This window comes from Pleurodeles waltl, chromosome 6, assembly GCF_031143425.1.
Source record: "Pleurodeles waltl isolate 20211129_DDA chromosome 6, aPleWal1.hap1.20221129, whole genome shotgun sequence".
Classification (NCBI taxonomy): Eukaryota; Metazoa; Chordata; class Amphibia; order Caudata; family Salamandridae; genus Pleurodeles; species Pleurodeles waltl.
The window spans coordinates 515,318,553-515,339,969 of record NC_090445.1 but is presented as its reverse complement, the minus strand read 5'-3'; the positions used below and the strand labels follow the sequence as shown (position 1 = coordinate 515,339,969).

The window sequence follows — 21,417 nt, the reverse complement described above, 5'->3', positions numbered from 1 at the left end:
ATGCCAAAGACACACTTGGATGTGAACTTTTTCTCAGTGCCCAAGCCATCTAACGTCAAAGATATGATCAGCTCCGAAGACCACATTAGCACTGATGATTTGGAGCAACTAATTGTTGCGCTGCTTAAGGAAAAGCTGGACACAAAACAAGTGTCTCTATCCACCCCCATGCTGGCAAGATATCCACAAGCCTGCCTTCCAAGGCTGCAGAAGCTCTAACTTAGAAGACGAAGCCCACCCTCGAGGAGGAACTTAACTTGAGAACCCCATCTCCCCAGGTTACCAAGTATATGAAGTGGGACACTAGTCCTACCCTATATCTGCCTCCTTCTCCCTTCTTTTCTACTAGCCCCTCCATCAGGACCACCAAACACTTCACTATCTCCATAGTCAACGGGCCATACATGTCCGAGCAAGACTAGAATTTCCTTCCTTGCTGGCAGGAAATCACATCTAACAAGTGGGTCTTATTGGTGGTTTGCCACGGTTACTGTCTATAACTTCACACGCTCCTTCCAACATACCACCCTGCAACCATTGCCTCAACAGAAAGCATCTCAATCTTCTACGGAAAGAGGTCCAAGTGACCCTTTAAAAAGGGGCCATTAAGCCAGTTTCTCTCCAGCACTGAGGCAAACAGGTTTACTTTCTTAACCACTTCATCCCCAAAGGTGATATCTCCCTCTGACCCTTTAGGCCCCTCATTGACCCCGCAACATCCTCTCTGAACACTACATGACAGCATTTGACCACAAGTACACTGACATCCACATCCCCATCCATCCAGCGCACAGACCCTACCTTTGTTTCATAGTAATGAAAGTGGCCTCTATTATCAGTTCAAATTACAGCCATTGAGTATTAAAAAAAAGCCCCAGGAGCCTTCACAATTTGCCTGGCAGTGATTGACGTCCACTTAAGGAGAGAAGGCATTCATTTCTTCTCCTACCTCGACGATAGGCTGGTCAAGAGAACAAGCAAGGGCCAGTGCCTAGGGCATACCCACACTACCATCTTTGGCCATCTCAGCCTCTGGTTCCCCATCAATGCTACCAAATTCCACATAGTACTCCTACTGGTACAACTCTTCCTAGGGGCGACGCTAAATTTGGTCAAGGCAAGACCCACCCCAGCGCCCAAAGGGTCTTAGCATTTCAGCAGCTTGCGCTCTTTTTCAGCCAAATCTCTACTTCACAGTCTGAACATTTATGCACCTTCTCGGCATGATGGTTTCATGCATCACCATATTACCTCAGGCCTGGCAACATATCCACCCACTATAACCAAGCTTCTCTGCTCAGTGGTCACAAGCGGTGTGTCAATTGGAGGATCTAGTGTTGGTAAAGACCAACTTACTTTGCTATCTGCAGTGGCGGAATAGCATCAACCTGTTGCAGAACAGGCCTTTTCTAGACCTCATCCAGAAAGTCACCAGTATCACAGATGCTTCTCAAACTGGCTGGAGGGGCACATCTCAGTCTGCCCACAGGCCAGGGAATGTGGGCATGCATCACCAGGGCCACCCCATCAACTTATCAACTTCCTTGAGCTCTTACCACTCCATCCTGCCCTCAAAATATTCCTTCTACTCATTCAAGGCAAGGTGGTCCTAGTCGGGACAGACATGATGATCATGTACTACTTGCGAAAGCAGGGTGGTACTCACTCTTTGCCCCTCTCCTTGTTAGCGTAAAGCACTTGGCATTGGGCACTCTGTTGCCGCCTCCAACTCATGCCAGAATACTTTCTGGGGTAAATAACGACCCTGCAGACCTGGTCAGGAGGACGCATCAACAAGTCCATGAGTGTGAACTCCACTCCCAAGTTCTCCTCAGCTAGCACCAACACTGATGCTCCCCACAAATAGACCTTTTTGCCACTCCTGCAAATACAAAATGCCTAAGCTTTGCATTCAGGTACCCACACCCAAGTCTGTGGGCAACACACTATGGATATACTGGCCAGGAATCTTTGTTTATGCTTTTCTGCCTCTCCTGTTCCTTCCTTTTGTGTTTTGGAGGATTGGGAAGACTTCTAAGACTCTCATTCTTGTAGCCCTCTCTTGTGCCAAACAGCTCTGGTATCCACTCCTCGAACGTCTATCAGTCCCCGCGAGAACTCAACAGTCCAGACCTTTTCATTAGGCACTAACAGCTGGATCAGACATCCAGTCCCCAGCAGCTCAATATAGCGACTAGGAACCTGAGGTCCTAGAGTGTGGCTACCTATGTCTCCTACAAGAATGTATTAACATCTTATGAGAGTCTTCCAGAACAGCCACATGTGCATGTTAAGCAGCAGAGTGGATGAAATTGTCCACTACTGCATTCCCAAACAGCTAGACTCCCTTCACACACAGATCTCTTCTCTCTGTTAATCAAGTTCCTTTTGTAGTGTATGTGCACCATACTCTGTCCAATTATCTGCTACTGTTTCCTGCTGTGTGAAAAAAGATGTAACATGGAGTTGGTACCCATACACAGTGTCAGCCAAGGGAGGAGTCCCTTTATACCTCGGAACTCCAAAGTCTTCTTAGAAGGAAAACAACTTCCAAATGTCCAACCCCAACATTAGATGGTCGGAGTATGCAGAGCATGTAGAGCTCCAGCACCTCATTCTATGAACAGATGAATACTCGGTAAGTAACATTTTTACTATGGGAGGTACTCAAACAGTATACCTTAGGAAGTCCTAAAAATGTTTTTGCTTTGTATATTTTTGTTCTTTTTTCATATGTAAATAATCATTTGGTTCAATTACAACAGTTAATAAGAAAAAGCATTAATTAGACCAGTAGGTCTGGGTTTAATGTGTAAACACACACACAAACAGAAGCATGCACAAAGTGCTATTGGCATGCGTTATCACGTTAGAGACAGACTTGTTGACTTTGCCAATGCTAAATGTCCCACTGTTAGAAATGGGGTCTCTAGTTGGCAGTCTGTTTGCACCCTGTTCACGTAGGGACCCTCACTCTAGTCTGGGTAAGGGAAATACCCACTCAAATAACCTCTGCTAACCCCCTTGGTAGCTTGGCATGAGCAGTCAGGCTTATTTCAGAAGAAATGTGTAAAGCATTTGCACAAAACCTACAGTAACAAGTGAAAACACTACAAAAGGACACCACACCGGTTTTAGAAAATAGCCAATATTATCTATGTAAAACAAGATCAAATACAATAAAAAAAAAAAATCCCACATACAATAAATAAGATATGAATTTTGACAAATTACTTAAAAAGACAGTTCCTTGAAGTCGATAGCTCTACCTTGGGCTATCACGGCATCATGGTCAACAGACCCAACAGTTCAGGCCGACCACGGTGTTGTGGGCCAGCTACAGTGTCTGGAAGACCCGCACACAGTACCTTTAGAATTGCAGGGTGTTGTGATCCTTGCGATGAGATCCGGAGTGTGACTTTGCTGGCTTCACAGGTGCCGGTTCCGGAGGTCGGTGCGGGGGTCGTCAGGCCCTTGAAGTCACATGTGTTGTGGATCGAACTCAGGGCTGATAGTTAGGAGCGATGGCGTTGGGGCTGCGGTGCGAAGTGGGACGATACGACGTGTGGTGCCCACAGATCACGGTGCAGGCAGCGGCTCGGTGACAGTGTCCAGCGGCGTTAGTGAGACCAGGGCTGAGTTGTGAAGCGGGCGGTGCATTTTCACCAGTTCACAGTGCAGACAGCGTTGTTATTGTTGTTGAAGCACTGTCAGTAGGCCCAAGTTGCTGGTGCGGCACGGGACGGATGGTGACGACTAGAGTTGATGGTGCTGCCGTCGGTGGACTGGAGCTTCGGTGCAGGACGGGATGATACTTAGTGTACCTCACGAGTGGTGGCCACGGTGCAGGCAGCGGCGCTGGTGTCGGCAGGAACGTCGTCGTCTGGGATGCCCAGGCTGCGGTGTGAGCAAGGCGATGCTGGTGTGCGGGCCCACAGGTCACAGTGTAAGCAGTGGCTCAGTGGTGGCGTCGGTGAGACCAGGGTTGCGGTGTGAAGTGGGAGTGCATCTCCGTGCGGTGTCGGCACGTCACGGTGCAGGCCAGCGGCATCGCAGTGTTTTTTCTTCTTGAACAGTACAAAACACACAGTTCCCAGTGGTGTAGTCAGATGATACTGAAGTCTTTGATATCCCGGAGACTTCCAACAGGAGGCAAGCTCTACTCCAAGCCCTTGGAATACTTCCCCAAGCAGGATACACAGCAAAGTTCACCCCTTTGCTCCCTTTTCAGGCAGAATCCGCAACTGCAGGCCAACCCAGCAAACAGGGCAGTACCCTTCCTCCAGCTCTTCAACTCTTCTCCTTGGCAGAGGTCCCTCTTGATCCAAAAGACTAGGGTTTTTGGTCCTCTACTTATTCCCCTTTCTGCCTTTAAAGTAGGCAAACTTCAAAGGAAAGTTTCTGTTGTTGACCAGAGCCAGCCTTGCCCAGGCCTGGCCCCAGATACACACCAGGGGTCAGGCAGGCACAGTCCTTTGAGTTGTAAGTGACCACTCCTCCTTCCACTCTAGCCCAGATGGCCCATCAGGAAATGCAGGCTACACTTCTGCTCCCTTTGTGTCACTGTCTAGAGGAGATTCACAAACAGCCCAACTGTCAGTCTGACCCAGACGTGGAATACACAAGCAGGCAGAGGCACAGAATGGTTAAGCAAGAAAATGCTCACTTTCTAAAAGTAGCTTTTTGAAACTGACCATCTAAAAACCAATTTTACCAAAAGATGTATTTTTAAAGTATGAGTTTAGAGACCCCAAACTACAAATTTCTATCTGCTCTCAAAGGGAAACTCACTTGAAAGTTATTTAAAGGCAGCCCACATGTTAACCTATGAGAGAGATAGGTCTTGCAACAGTGAAAACTGATTTCGGCAGTATTTCGCAGTTAGGACATGTAACACACATCAGTACATGTCCTACCGTCTAAATACACTGCACCCTGCCCCTGGGGGTAATTAGGGCCCACCTTAGGGTGCCTTTCATGTAATAAAATGGAAGGTTTGGGCCTGGCAAATGAGTACACTTGCCATGTCGAATTGGCAGTTTAAAACTGCACACACATACACAGACACAGCAGTGGCAGGTCTAAGACATCTTCACAGGGCTACTCGTGTGGGTTGCACAGTCAGTGCTGCAGGCCGACTAGTAGCATTTGATTCACAGGCCCTGGGCACCTCTGGTGCACTTTACTAGGGACTTACCAGTAAATCAGATATGCCAATCACAGATAAACCAATCACCAATGCAATTTACATAGGGAGCACTTGCACTTTAGCATTGATCAACAGTGGTAAAGTGTGCAGAGACCATAAACCAGCAAGAACAGATCAGAAAAATAGGAGGAAGGAGGTGAAAGGTTTGGGGATAAACCTGCAAAAACGGTCATTTCAAACACCCACCATGATAACAATTTTCAGTGACCCAGGTCAAATATTTTGCTAGTTGGCCACTCCCTTTCCATTAGCAGCAAGGCTATTTGTTGCAAGTTGCCACTTTGTAAGACCATTGGTGGCGCTGCTAGTATGCACCTGCCCATAATGTCCTGTTAACATCGTCCAATTGGCACTGCACAGATGCAGCTCTTGCTAAAATATATTTTTTTTAAAACACACCTAGATACGAATTGGCAGTTGTGTGAGAACACCTTTGAGGCGTGTGCGCACATCACATAAATGCACAGACACACGTACCTGGGGTCCCATATAAGCACCCAGACTCGGCCCGCTAGACCTGGTGAGCTGGAAACATCGAGCTAGATAAACATGCCTGGTTTCTTGCTGTTTTGTTTATTTTCACCTTTACTGTATCGTGCTAATGTGATCGAAATGTCTCCTGATGTGGGAATCGTGTGTGTTTGTGTATGTGACTGTGCTGGGCGTGCATACTAGAAGATTGCGCTAGGGCTGCTCGAGCTGAACTCGTACTGCCTGGGCCAGTGGAAGAAAAAAAGATAACAAACAAGTTTGCTTTCGATATAGAATGTGAATATGATAAGAATGTAAATATGATATAAAGACCCTAATGATTGACGGGTCAGGGTACTTTTCAGATGTAAGATAGCTAGCTCCTTGATTGCAAAACAGCCTTGTCAAGCCAGACCTAAAAGGGGTATATTGCCCAGTAGGGTTACTTCAGTTCCATTAGCCTTACTTATCACAGTATTCATTTGATGTGCTGGCTTTTCATCATTGGAGCAAAGCCTAAGGTGATATAACGCTAGTAGTTTAAGATCCCAGCACACGCCATAAGGATGGTAAAATTGTGTTTTTGTGTTAAAGTACACATCTGGATCTTCAATTAATTTGGTAAAAGAAAAGGTTTTCCTCAGACGTTAAAACTGCATTATACCTCGTAACAAATAAGTGTTAGAGACCAGCTCAATAATTACCCTGCCCATTTGTGGTCCTGTAATGCTTCAGTAAGATGAAAAGACAACATTTGCATATAGATTACCTGTTTTGTGGGTATTACTTCCCTTAGCTAAGCACTGGCTATATTTTCTACCACCTTGTTAATATTAAGAACTTTTTGGATGACGGTATTTCCATTCATTTGTGTGTTATCTTGCAGCTTATGAAAGAGTTTCCTTTGATTAGTATGCTAAATATGCATGAAAACCTACTTGAAGCACTCCTGGAACTGCAAGCATATGCTGATGTGCAGGCCCTTTTGGCAAAATATGATGGTAAGTATGAATATGCCCTACAGTCATATTTTTCTGCAGGATTCACTATACCTTTCTGATACCACTCATGTTGACTTCAGAGCAGATAAATAATTACATGCAATTTTAAGGTTGTGTTGAACTTTGTATGCTTTTACTGTGCAATGTAAAGCTAAACTATAGATCATGGACAACTCTCTTAATGATGGACACCTTTGTTCTCTGTTCTCACCCACTCTGCTAAATGGACCTATTTAAATGTACAACAATTTAACTTGCCTGTAGATCAGATTGCTGACCCATTTTTTGCTCCGTTATCCTTCAGATTCTATTATCAAATGCTTACCTGATGACTAAAGATTTAGGGTGGTTTTGTGGATCACCTGTAAAGGAAGAACCAGAGTGTCTATAAATAGAAGATAATTTATTGGCCTTAGCTAAAAGAAAGCACTAACTTTGCGGCGCAGTTAGAACTGAGTGTGAATGTTTCCTCAGCTCTGATTCTAAAGTAGGCCACAGACGAGAAAGATATGTGGGTTAGCAAGCAGTACACCTAGCAGAAGGGGAATGAGTTAAGAGAGAAAACAAAGACTCTGGTTCTCTGACTCCTCTTGAAGCTCATCTTTTGGGCTGATCAGCTGTATTCATCCAACAATCCCACCTGTGCAAGCAACTGTTGAGAAAAGCCTCGTATTGATAACTTAAGCCAGTGGTATTAAACTATCTTGGCTTGACTCCAGCCTCCTCCCCCTCACCACTTGCCTTGAATTATTCTGCATGGGATCATCATCGCCTTCTGCTGAAATCTGCACCATCTTTTCCTTATGCCAGATTCTTTGTTTAGGTAGGAGAAATACACTTGTGGGTCTTAAGCCTTCTTCCCTTCTCAGTCTCTCAGACATTTGAGATCAGCAGTGTTGGAAATGGCCCTTTTTGCATGGTTATCCCCAAACTTTTCGCTTTCTTCCTCCTATTTTTTCAGGTATGTTTTTGCTGGTTTATTGTCTCTGCGCACCTTACCACTGCTAATCAGCGCTAAAGTGCAACTGCTCCCTATAGAAATTGTACTATTGATTGATTTATCCATGATTGGCATATTTGATTTACTCTTAAGTCCCTAGTAAAGTGCAATAGAGGTGCCCAGGGGCTGTAAATCAAATGCTACTAGTGGGCCTGCAGCACTGATTGTGCCACCCACATAAGTAGCTCTGTAATCATGTCTCAGACCTGCCACTGCAGTGTCTGTGTGTGCAGTTTTGACTGTAAATTCGACTAGGCAAGTGTACCTACTTGCCAGGCCTAAACCTTCCCTTTTCTTACATGTAAGGCACCCCTAAGGTAGGCCCTAGGTAGCCCCAAGGGCAGGGTGCAGTGTATGGTTAAGGTAGGACATATAGTAATGTGTTTTATATGTCCTGACAGTGAAATATTGCTAAATTCGTTTTTCACTGTTGCAAGGCCTGTCCCTCTCATAGGTTAACATGGGGGCTACCTTTAAATCTGATTAAAGTGTAGATTCCCTTTGGGAGCGGGTGGACATGTGGAGTTTGGGGTCTCTGAGCTCACACTTTAAAAATACATCTTTTAGTAAAGTTGATTTTAAGATTGTGCGTTTGAAAATGCCACTTTTAGAAAGTAGGCATTTTCTTGCTTAAAACCTTTGGTTTTGTTGTTCACGATGCCGTGATAGCCCCAGGTGGATTTATCGACTTCAAGGAACTGTATTAAGTACATCTTGCAGCATTCATATTTTTATTACTGTATGTTGGATTTTTTTATCGTATTTGGTCTTGTTTTATATAGATAAATATTGGCTATTTTTCTAAAACTGGTGTGGTGTCCTTTTGTAGTGTATTCACTTACTACTGTGTGTTATGTGCAAATGCTTTACACATTGCTTCTGAGATAAGGCTTACTGCTCGTGCCAAGCTACCAAGGGGGTGAGCAGGGGTTATCTGAGCGGGTTTCTCTCTTATCCTTGAGCAGGGGTTATCTGAGTGGGTTTCTCTCTTATCCTGACTAGAGTGAGGGTCTCTACTTGGACAGGGTGCAAACCGACTGCCAACTAGAGACCCCATTTCTAAGCAGCTTGGCCCCACATTCTCTGCATTGCATCTGGAGGGTGAAGGATGGTGGAGTGCATTCCCTGGCACATGTTGCTGGGAATCCAACTGGTGCTCGAACCAAAGGAATTCCCCTTTTAGACCGTGATGTCTGGCTGCAATGGAAGAACTTCCTTTGCAGGTCAAGATTTTTGTTAGGTCTTTCCTTCTAGACCGAACATTCTGCATCTGTTACGTGACACGTTTTTGGTTTTTGGAGCCCGCCCATTAATAACCATTATTTGGCTTTATTGTGACTCATTTGCTTGCTTCTTCTGTCTCCACTTGTGTGGGCTTTCTTTCTTTTCATGTTCGTCCCTCTCCTTGAGCCTGCATGCATTAGTTGTGCCCTTCCCCTGCTCACTTTCCAAGTACTACTGTTTTAAATTTTGTTTAAGCACTCCACAAGAGTTCATGTGTTTTACAGCTGTCTCCTTTGAATACTTCTCTTCCCCTCCTCCACCTACCTCCATTTCCCCCCCTCTCACCTGTGTGCTTCTCCTCAACTGCTCAACCCCAACTTGAGCTCCATGTTGCTTCTGCCCCATCGGATTTCTTCTGACCCGGTGTTGATTTGATCACTTGCTTTTAAAAGCACTTTCACATGTTTTTTCTTTTTGAATTCTCACTCAATTTGGATGGCTAATGAAGAATTAAAAAAAAAACAACAAAAAAAAACTGGTACCTTATTTTGTTGGCATGTGCATGCATGTGTGTGTGCGCTCAAAAAATGACATGCCCAGTCGCGTCAAAGGCCTTTAAAAACAAATATATATATATATATATATATATATATATATATATATAATTTTCAAAAAAACGGTGCAGCCTAATAAGGCACCAACAGGCTGCACAATATCCAAACGCTCGTAAAGGGTAGAAAATGAGCACAATTTCAAAAATCAATCAAGTAGAAGATCGTCAGCTGCATTTATTTGAGAAAATTCATACAATTAATAAATGAACGGCACTTTGAAAAACATACAAAATGATTAATCAATTAAGTGCCCAAAAAGAACAACTAACACACGCTGTCCCGGCCAAATGTATATATTTGTATTCTCATTTTATGAGACAGTAAAGTTAGAGCACCGACCTGTGCCCGCCATAATGAAAAAACATTGTGCAGGAGTCCATCATTACATCAGTCAAATAGTCTTAGTTTTTAGAACATCACGTGGAGTGAAGGAATGGAAGCTCTACATTGAATCAAATTACACTAGGAATGAAACACTGCACATCATAAGTCCTCTAGATGAGACACCTCTTCAACATTATATTACATATCCAGACCATAATAGTCAATTCATCTACCCCACACTTTACGAAATTTACAGTTACTCTCTCCACTGTAATGTAAAGGTCCATACCAGCTTTCAATTCAGACAGACTAGGTGTATCGGGGGGCTCCCCAGTGCTTGGCCAGTTCCTGCTTTGCAACTGCTAACCGCAGGCTGGAGAATGAGTTTCAACCTCGGAAAGTCTACATCATTCGGGATTCTTAGGAGCACAAACTTAGGCTGTACTGGTAGTGTCCCTAACACTCTATTCAGTTCTAGGAGTATGGTATGCCATTAAGTGCGGTTATTGGGACATGTCCATAGTGTGTGGTAAACGCTTCCATGCTGTCACCGCATTGCAGGCTTCCTGGAGAGGTCGTCCTGCCCATTATGTGCTGCTGGGACCTATCATAGTATATATGGTGTAAAATTTCAAACTGGATGAGCCTTAGTCGTCAAAAGGGCTTTTTTTATTCATTTAATCATACCTGAAGCTGTGCAGCCTCACTAAAGACCATTTGCAAAGCCAGTAGGTTCCAGAACTAAAACCTATTGACTTTGCCAATGCTTCTTTTCCGTGACGATCAGTATGCCCTGAGACCTGATGTCATTGAAAGGGAAAGCAGGCAGAAAAACTATAGCTGCTCTCTGTGATTGGCAGACCTCAAGCCCTATCTATATGGGAAAACTAGAATTAGAAGGAGGGAATTCTCCTCTCTTTTTTAGAAGGTACCTTTTGTAATGTGACTGTCCCTCTGGAACCTGTGTGCCACTGTCCTCCATGTGTGCCCCAATCACATATGTATGATAAGGCCCAGGTCTGGAGGGATCACATTCCTTTACTGAGCATGGCTACTTTCAGGTTATTGGGCTCTGGAGGATTGACAAGTGTGGCATGATTTTGCAGAGGAAAAGGGAGTTCGATGTATCTCTTAGAGAAGTTTGAATCCCTCCAAAAACATTGACGGAAAAAGACCCAGTTGAGAAAGGCATAAAAGAGCCCCCTATGACAACAGAGCCACAGGAGGAGGAAGAAGAAAAGAAATACCTATTTGACAAAGATGATCCTGATAACTTGGGCATGGGTGTGTTTCAGGAGGCTGCAGGGTCGAAGTACATAGAAACGCATTGGCAAGACGTTGAAAGGAATATGCCTGAGGAGAGGATGGACACACATCTGTCCAGACCATCGCCTCCAGATGACATTGCAATTTATGGACAGCTGATTAAAAGAGCATCTGAGAAATAGAATGTGCAACTGGAGGACACAATCTTGCTTCCTCCTAGAGACATTGCTGCTTTCTTAAACTAGGAACCAGTTCCTACCAGTGCTAGCAAGCATTCTAGATAAAGTAAGAGAAGCCTTTAAGAAACCTGCTGCATGGGTTCGAAGCCAGTATTCACAAACCACAGGGAGTTGGGAAGCTCTAGTGGTTGTTACGCAAAGAGTACAGGAGGAGGTGGCGTGGTGGAACAGATCACATTTAACAGCAGGAGGACCATTTACACACCCAACTCTCACAGTAACCATTACTAAAGACGCCTCACATATGGGTTAGGAAGCTCATGTGGACAGACTCAAGGGCAGAGGAATATGGAAGTTAACAGGAAGTTGTACCACATATTAACCTACTGAAACTAAAAACACTGTTCCTAGCCTTAAAAGCCTTTCAGAAAGAGCTCTGGGGAAAATCTCTAACAGTTCAAATAGACAGTACAACAGCATTGTTCTATCTCAACAAGCAGGGAGGAACTCAATCCTTTGTTCTCTGAACACTAGCTCAGGAAATCTGGAGGTGAGCCATTTAGAGACAAATAAACATAACAAAAGTACACATTCCAGGGGAAAAAAAAGTCGAAGCATACAAGCTGTGCAGACAAGCATCCTCCTCCCATGAATGGGAACTCAATCAAACAATACTGAAACAGATATTCAGGCAATGGGTAACACCAGAAATAGATCAGTTTGCAACTCCAGAGAGTCAAAATGCCAATTCCTTGCGTCCAGACCCCTACATCACTACCATTTAGGGAATGCTCTGTCGATAATCTGTTCAGTTACATTTTCTTGTGCTTCTCCCCTGATACCTCTGTTACATAAGGTAATCAACAAATGCAAACAGTCCAAGATGACACTAGTACTAATTGCCCTTCAATGGGCAAAACAAACTTGTTTCTCGAGCCTAATAAAATTAGCACACTACAACATTCAGAGATTACCGAGACATCAAGACCTGATATCTATGCAGGGGTTGAGGGGAAGAGTGCTCCATCCAGAAGGGTTGAGTTTAGCAGCATGGCCCCTGAAGACTTAGAGTTTGAACATCTAGGTATACCAGAAAACACAATGGCAATTCTCAGAGAAGCAAGAAGGCCAACAATAATAAAATACTACATGCTAAATGGGAAAGATACTGAGGTGGTTCTAAAAACTAGGCTCATTAGAGGACAATCCATAGGACACAACAGTACTAAAATACCTCCTATGCCTACTAGATTGCAAGCTAATGTATGCATCACTAAAGGTACATTTACCAATGACAGTGGTCTAAACAAGAGGTCATATAGGTAGGGGTTTCTTCAAAACACCTGTAATCCAGATATTTCTGGAGGGAGCAAAACGGATAGCATCACCTAGGAGGAGACCAACCCCTACACTGAACTTAAATCTGCTATTAACTCTAATGAGGAAATATTTTGAACATTTACACAAAGCCTTTCGAAAAATGATAACTTTTAAGACTGCATTAATCACATCTCTTCATAGAGTAAGTGCATTATAGGCACTCGCAAGCCAAGACCCATACTTACAAATGCATAGGAACAGAATCGTCATGAGGACAGAGCCGCTATTCCTACCCAAAATAATCTTGCAATTCCGCAATAATCCGTCTATTCAAATTCCAAGTTTTTTTCAAGAACCAAGCGGAACAGCGTTACACACAGTAGATTCAAGAAGAGCGTTCATATACTATATGGAACAAAAACAATCAGAAAGGGAATGCAACATGTTGTGTCACTCGCAGACAACAACATGGGAAAACCAGTGACACAGGGTATAATCTCTAAATGGATTACAGAAACCATCCAAATGTCACCACACATTTGCAGGTATACAACTGCAAACCAAATTCACACACTTCTCACAAAAAAGGAGCAGCAATAGCCTTTCTTGCAAATATACCATTACAGGATATTTTCGTGGCAGCCACTTGGGTCTCAGTGCACATGTTAACAAAACCTTATTCCATAGGCATTCAAATGAACAAGGAAGCTTAAGTGGGACAAAAGGTAGTGGAACATTCAGCTCATCTTGACCCCAACTATCACAAGAATAAAAGAAATGTTATAAAATTAATGCACAGCATGTGAATCCAGAAAAGATTCACACTGCAAAACTAAATGTTTTCTTACCTGTAGTAATAGTTATGCAGCTTGAGGAATTTTCTGGATTAACAAGCGACCCTTCCACCTCCCCAGACAATGGGGAGGCAAAAAAAAAAAAAATAGCAAACATGCATGGACACTTTTGGGGAGAACGTTTGACATTAAGAGAGGCTAGATTAGACCCCAAATGGTGGGACAGTCAACACCCAACAAAAAACAGAAAGAAACAGAAGAAGCACTAGTAGTACACTTGAGAATTCTGGACTCAACCACTAAATTGTGAAATAATGCACAGCATGTGCGTACAGACAATTCTACAAGCTGCAAAACTGGTCCTACAGGTAAGAAACCATTTCATGTAACAAGAACCTAAATAGAATAATGGTGACTCTGACTAAGGCCCTTAGAAGGAAGCATACATCTTTGTATTCAAGTTTTCAAGTATTAGACAGTTTCACACCAGACTTAATAGACATAACAAGTGACGGTCAGGGACACAACCCTGGTTACTTTTGGCCTCACCAACCCATGCGTGAGCATCCGGTACATATATGACCCCATTAACAGCAAATATAAAGCGCATGGATGGTAGGGTAGCACGACTGCCATAGTGAGGGTATCCCCTACCACTCCAATCATCAGAACAGGTGCTAGTATGTAGTGGCAGTTGGGTCCTGGTAATTCCATAATGGATAACTGTATATAATAGAGCAATTGCAAAAAAATAGATTTTTTTTTTTTTTGGTGTAACTTTGAATAACAGTTGATGATAACAACAGTTAAGAAAATTATAACCGGAGCCCGTAACTATAATTTCATACATGCTCCATTCCCCAGTACCACATTCCGCACATCCCATTCGGGCACTCTAGCACCCCAGCAATGGAGCCGGAGCAGATCTGGGCCTGCCAGAGCACAACAGGGGAAAATTGGGTGGGGGGCCCCTGTGACATGTCATGGGGGTGGGTCATGGGTTGCCCATCCAGAACTATGCAACTGTGTAATTCTTCCTGCTAGGTCAAGGGCTCGTCTTCAGTCTTGTCCAGCAGCACCCTACACTCAGTCAGCATGGCTTCCCAGCTAGAGGTCAGTGGGTATTTGCTCTGCCCTATGTAGCGCCACCCCATCTGCCTGTGCCCACACTAGAAAGGAGTGTGTCCATGCCTTTTGCTGATGAGGCGCTTAGCTGTCAGAAGGTCTAAGTCCAGAAACCTAGAGGTTGCCTTATTTTACTTAGTTCTAGGAAATAGACCCAATATGCATGCTTCTGAGGTTTTTAGTGCCCGCCTCGCTGTGCAGGTGAAGAGGCGGGGTGCCACACCCTGTCAGTAAGTATTGAGAGAGGGGCAGGACCACAGCATATGCAGGAAATTTGCCGCGACTAGTGCAACAGTTCTGTTGATATGTCCCCCCCAATGTTGTGTCAGGGATGCCCATAAAGAATTGAAAAAAAGAAACTGTCCCAGTGGTAAACCGGTCTCTGCTGCCAGTGTATCAAAGGGGGTCAGAGTTTAGTCCTGATATAAATTTGCCCATTGTGTTTGATCCTGCAACGTGCCAGGTTTCCAACTCTGCTGCAAATGTGGACATGGTGTTCCTGGGGGTGCCCAGTAAGGCCAAGGCTGGTGCATAGAGAGTCAATGTGCATGTGAGGTAAATACTCCTACGGTAGCATTTGTTCTCCATGCCTAGGAGAAGGGGATGCGGAGCTCTAGCCCATGCGATCGGGTGGAATAAGTTAGACACACCGGCTAAGGTCCATGGTGGCAGTGCAGTAGTTGTGTCCAATAATTGCAGGCCCGAGAGCCATCTAGTAACCCACTGCAATTGGGAGGCTAGGTAATATTGTTCCTGATTAGGAACTGCCACACCGCCCGGTCCAACGGCATGTAAAGTTTTCCCAGTGCTTCATGGCAGCGGCCTGTGTTCCAGATAAATTCCCTGATCCTGGATTCACATTCCCTGAAAAACTTGGCTGGGACATAAACAGGCAGGTTGGATAAGTAATATAAAAGACTGGGGAGCACCTCCATCTTCAAGAGGGCAACTCCTTCCCATCACCGATAGTGGCAATGTCTGCCAGAAGGTCATTTGAGTTAAAAAAGAGTTGACTGTGTGTTTAAGATTACCATCATACAGATCAGTCGGAGAGTGGTATATTTGGACCCTAAGATATCTAAATGTTCTAGGTTGCCAAAGGACCGGAGCGTCAGAGAGCACCAGGGTAGGGTCCTGTAACTCTGGGTTAAAAGGGGACAATCATGAGTTGTCCGTTAATGTGCAGGCTGAATAGGGAGGCAAAACGTTGCAATACTTCAGCAACTTCGGCGGAGACATCAAAGATATTCCTAAAATATAGGAGGAGGTCAGCTGCATAAAGAGACACAACATGGAGCCCATCTCGCAGTGGGATACCCCAGTCGGCCCCCCCCCCCCCCCAAAAGTGGCACTCTGCTGTCAGACTCTATCGCCAATGAGAAAAGTAGGGGAGAGAGGGGACAAATTGGTTCCCGGATGTGCCGTCAGCAATCCACTGTTTTGCAGCACCCGATGTAGCACCTGCAGACAGATAAAAGAAGGATAAACTGGGCCTCGTGGTGGAACTCCCTCAAAGTCCATCCACCATCTTGGCTTCTTAAGCCACACCCCCAAGCATGACCTTTTCTTGCTATGTCTCCTGTATGCTTACAAGGAGATTTTACAAATGAGGATAGGTTTTAATTCTTTTCAACTGGGAGATTGCCCCTTGTGAACCAAATGGATTGGCAGTTCACCACCAGTTAGACACAGGTTTTCTACTCATGTGTTAATTTTAAGGCATTTTTATTGGGTTCTTAATTGTACATTTGCAAGTAGATCAGATTACAAAACAAAAAAAAGTAGCATCTGTCAGATACATTACTATGTCCGCAAAAGTGAAAGAATGTAAGATTCAGTATTTTTTTTCAGACCGTACTAAAGGGAAAATTACATATAATTTGGTGTACAGTCTGAGAATGAGTGTTTTGGCTTGGTGTAAGCAGTGATTAACAAATCATTGAGCTATGTACTTCCACATAGTATGTCGTTGTAACTCAATGTTCTCCTTCATGTCCTTGTAGGATCGAAGGGACAAAATAGGAAGTAACATTTGAGGCCTCTGGCAACAAGCACGGAAGGGTAGGAATGTGGATGGGACTTGGAAAAGGGTGGGGAGCAACTCAGCGGGATGGAGATGGTACAAGGGATGTTTTTGACATGATTATAAAGGAAGTTAGGGGAGTTGCCAGCCTGGAGATACTGTGTGAGAAGGGAGAGCGAACATGGGAACATTCTCTGTGATGGTACGACATCTGGCATGTTTCAATACTTCCCTGCGTAGAGAGGTAAGGGAGGGGCCCTGGAACTACGTTATGACCTGGGGACTGGTGGCCCTAGAGTTTAGGAAGGTGGGGGGGTCTTCTTTTATCAATTCCTTAAACTCCATAAGCTTTGTGTCCCAGGCTGCAGCTATAAGGTGTTAGAGTGTGCACCTGTTAAATTAATTTTCTGGATAACTGCATGGCCCATGGCCTTAACAGCCCTAACCTCTTGGAAGCACCCTCAGAGTGATCTAGACTAAAGTGTTAAAAGGCCTCCGATGGCCTGAAGCCTGCACTGTACAATGCTCCTGACGTGAATGCCCTTGGCTACAGTCAAGCTTCATCATGAACGCAGACTTTTTCAACAAGATTCTTGGGGCAGGTGTTGCCCAGCTCAATGAGAAATAATGGAAACTCTGATTGCCTTAATCACTCCTAGACTGCTTCCTTAGTAACACAATTGGTCTGCACTGAGAAGTAATGCTTTGCCATAGTGTTGGTCCTTGTACGATTCAGGCTATATTTGTTCAATACCAACCTAGTAATTCAGATGGACCACAATCGCTCAAGTTTCTGTTAAATGTGTAGAGAGGAAACCCTAAGTTACTTGGTGGTCCATCTCCTTACAGGAATTAAACTTCACTGTAGAGACTGAGGGAGAATTGCAACAGAGGATTGCAGTTGGACGTTATCAAAGTTTATTCAATCTGAAGGTGAGACTTCTCCAATAGAGGAGTAAGTGCTGGCTAGGCAAATCAGGTGGTAGTTGGACATCTGTTGGAGCCTGAATGACCTCACATGGCTCTGGAGAGTATCATTGCCCTGAATTACCCAGGAGTGGATCTCTAGTTAATTTTGATTGTTGATATAGGCACAACATTTATGGGAGTATGCCAAGGGACAACTGACTAACTGGATGACTCGGAACAAGAGCTCAGAGTACCTGCTGGGTTGAGTTCAAACCATTCCATACAAACATTTTCTTGGTCTGTAATTCTCAGAAATACCCAGGGTTTGTTGAGCTCCCTGACTGCAAGTGGACCTCAGGCCAAAATATTGCAGCAATCTCCCACCAAAAGTGGGAATTTTGTTAGTTGACAAACTTTTTGTGCTTGCCAGGCATTTTGAGTAGGGAGACATGTTTGGGCCAAAGCAAGTCAAAACTCCCTTAGATTTTCCAGGTTATCTAGTTTTCAGATAGTCGGAGTTGGAGGTTTTCATGGATGCTGTCTAATTAGTGGTCCAGAAACTGCAGCTGCCTACAACCAAAGAATCTGTTAATTATGAGCAAATACCTTGATATTTGCTCTGTGTTTTTCAGCCTTCCCTAGCCTGACAATAGGTCCTCCCAAACTAATGGGATAGAGCCTTTTTGTAGTTTTATAGTGGTGGGTGATAAGAAATGTGTTATTCCCCTCATTCTCTGAAACTTTCTTCTCACAAAAATGTGGGGAGAGTGTGTAAATGTATCCACAGTTGGATGCTTGTGGGTCGTTATCAGTGAGAAAACGTAGTGCCACACCATCCTGAACTCCACCTGGTAGCTAACTTTCAGAAATGTCTGTATTTGGTATGATTCTTTGGGTGCCAGCGAACCCAAGCCATCCCCGAATACAGCAGTTATTGAACACCACAGAAGTCTACCTTATCCAAACTTAATTTACTGTCTTCCCCAAATGGTTGCGTTTTTGGCCTATTCTGTCCTGTGAAGCATTCCCACTCACATGTGGGAATTGTTTTTATCAGGACAAGTGTTAATGCAGAATGCTAGGACATCTGATATTATCTTATTACATCACTTTGCTATTTTTTATTTTATTTCAACAATGTTTCTTTAAGAAACCTTGACCGATCCACACAACTGACTTCTTGCTGAATTAATTTCTCTATATTAAAAAAAAACACCTTTTGCCATATTATCCATGTTTTCTCATGTCAGTCTGGGTGACTCCTAATCTCTGGGTTGCTTTACAGTCCCGAAAGGATTCAAATTTGGTCTTGATGTCTTGTGTAGAAAATATTTGTGCCATACATTGCAAAGTATTCCAAATGTCAAAAAGGTGCTCAACATTGAGAATCCTCAGCACTTAAAGAATTGTTACTTTTTCATTAGGCAGGCGACGTTGTACTGCTAGGCTAGCAACACAATGGTTCATGCATGCCAGCATCATTACATCATCATTGTTTCAAATACTGAGATGTGTTTACACTAGGACAATGTATAGCTGTATGCAAAACTCTAATTCCATATAATTGTGTTGTTCAGAAAGGTTGTATAAAATGATTTTTGGTGGGGCACCCATTCTCCCCACAAACTCAAGGCTGGTGTAACTGCCTTTAATGTCTCAACCCTCTACCCCTGGTAGTTTTAAAAACCTTTGTCTGCTGGTGCCCACCTGAGTGCGACTTTCGGTATGGCATGCCGACACAGAGGAAACTGCGCCACATCAAGGATTCACTGGAAAGGCCTCCAGAAGTGGACCAGTTTCATTAATACGGGGCCAACAGGGTTTTTGTGTGCAAGTACTAGAGTTTGGAGTCCAACAGCTCAGAATTACAGAAAACCAAAAGGCCAATTAAGGAGAATCGGTAGAGCAAAAGAAGCAGATAACAAGATAACCAATGCCATGTCACTACTAAAATGAAAGTTGCAACACACATGTGAAACTTCTCTTGGTGATATGTTCAAATGATGTTCCAGCCACACAAGGAACACATGGAACCTTCCTTTAACTGTAAGTCTGATCATTGAACAGCTGTCGATCACATGGTAACATTACCCAACTTCTAGGGTCCAAACATCTCACCCTTCCTCCGATAAAAGGATGATATCAGTTTTAGATTCCTTACCTTAGAATTTTCCTCCAGGCGTCCTACCACTGAGACCTTCCCTGGCACTGGTTCAATTGTCGACGCTCCCGACGTGGGTGGACCCCGATCCTCATCCCCGACAACTCAGAGTGGGAACGGCGTCGGCCGACACGTCTGTCTTTGATGGGGCCTACTCACCGAGGCCGGATTCGGACCCTTTTTCTTATGGGTACGAATTCAGAGAAGTATTGGAGGGGTCCCTAGACCCTTATGAATACCAGGATGACCCTAATTTGGACTGGACACAGGAGCTGGGGGAGGCCAGTAGCCTGGACACTTCTCCAGGTGCTGGCATGCTGTCTACTCCTACTGTGGCTCCAGCAAAGGGAGAAACATATTCTATGGTGGTCAGTAGAGCGGCTGAGGTCCTTGGCCTTGAGTTGCCTACTGTACAGGTCAGGTCAAATCTCCTGACGGAGGTGCTTCAGCCAGGGGCTTCCACATCTGAGGCCCTTCTACCAATCCGTGAAGCCCTCACTGATGTCCTCTTGGGTACTTGGTCGAGACCCAGCACAGGGGCTCCTGTGAACAGGACTATTGCACGCCGCCATCTGCCCGCCCCGAATGACGCTAAATTCCTGTCCTTACACCCCACGCCTGAGAGTCTTGTCATCCAGACTTCCTCTTCCTCTGGCGCATTTCCTTCCGCACCCCTGGATAGGGAATCAAAAAGGCTGGAACAATTTGTGAAAATATGTTTTCTTTCTCCAGTCTCGTACTGCAGTCTGTGAATACTGCATGCCTTTTGAGCCGCTATACCCACTCTCTGTGGGATACAGTCGCGCAAGTTCTGCTGCTTTCGTGGCCAAGAAAAGGGCTCCCTGTTGCGTCCCCATCCCAGCCACCATGCCAGCCATGCTGTTCAGTCGCTACATGGCTGGGGACGTGGAATCCCCCGTGGGACAGGGAACCAGAGGTCTGCCCAGTCCACCCCTGCCCCTGCTGCATCCTCCAAACACTCTTATTCCGTCCCCTCACTCCAGTCCAGTTGGCGGCAGGATTTGCCATCATCTGGGCTACTCCCTCCCCTCCAAATCTGCCCCACCAGCCATGCCTCCATCAGTCAACCATCTTTCAGAGGATCATTTGGCACTTCTCCGCCGGGAAGTCGCAGCCCTCTTGGCCAAGGGAGCGATGGAGAAGGTCCCTGCGCCAGTAGGTCGTGGTTGTTACTCCCGATACTTTCTGGTACCCAAAAAAGACAAGGGCTTACATCCTATCCAGACCGTGGAGACCTCAATTACTTCCTCAAGAAGGAGTAATTCAAAATGATCAACCTGGCTCAGGTCTTGTCTGTCTTGTACCCAGGAGACTGGATGGTAGCTTTGCACTTACAGGACGCTTATTTTCGCATTCCCATCCTGCCTGCCCACAGATGTTACCTACGATTCGTGGTAGGTCACAAGCACTTTCAGTTTACCATGCTCCCCTTCGGCCTTACCAGCAGCCCTCGGGTGTTCATGAAAGTGATGGCAGTGGTTGCAGCTCATCTTTGCAGGGTAGGGGTTTCAGGCTTACCCTACCTCGACGACTGGTTGGTTGTTTAAGGCGGAAAGTCGTCTCCCACCTTCAGACTACGGCGAGCCTCCTGCACACGCTGGGGTTCATTATAAACGTGCCAAAGCTTCACACCTGACTCTCTCAGACGCTCCCTTTCATTGGAGCTGTTCTGGACACAGTGCAGTTTTGGGCTTATCCTCCCAAAAAGCAAGTTCAAGATATTCAGGCTATGATTTCGATCTATCTGCCTCTGTCTTGGGTTTCGGTGAGACTGAC

The 21,417-nt window shown here is 44.8% G+C and overlaps 1 protein-coding gene across 1 annotated transcript in view; it reads left to right on the top strand.

Moving 5' to 3' along the window:
• Positions 1–21,417, top strand: part of ST7L (suppression of tumorigenicity 7 like) — a 782,219-nt gene that overhangs the window by 131,677 nt on the left and 629,125 nt on the right. The window contains exon 9 of the mRNA XM_069238668.1: positions 6,567–6,681. Within this exon, the coding sequence (XP_069094769.1) occupies positions 6,567–6,681 (115 nt within the window). The remainder of the gene's footprint in view (positions 1–6,566; positions 6,682–21,417) is intronic.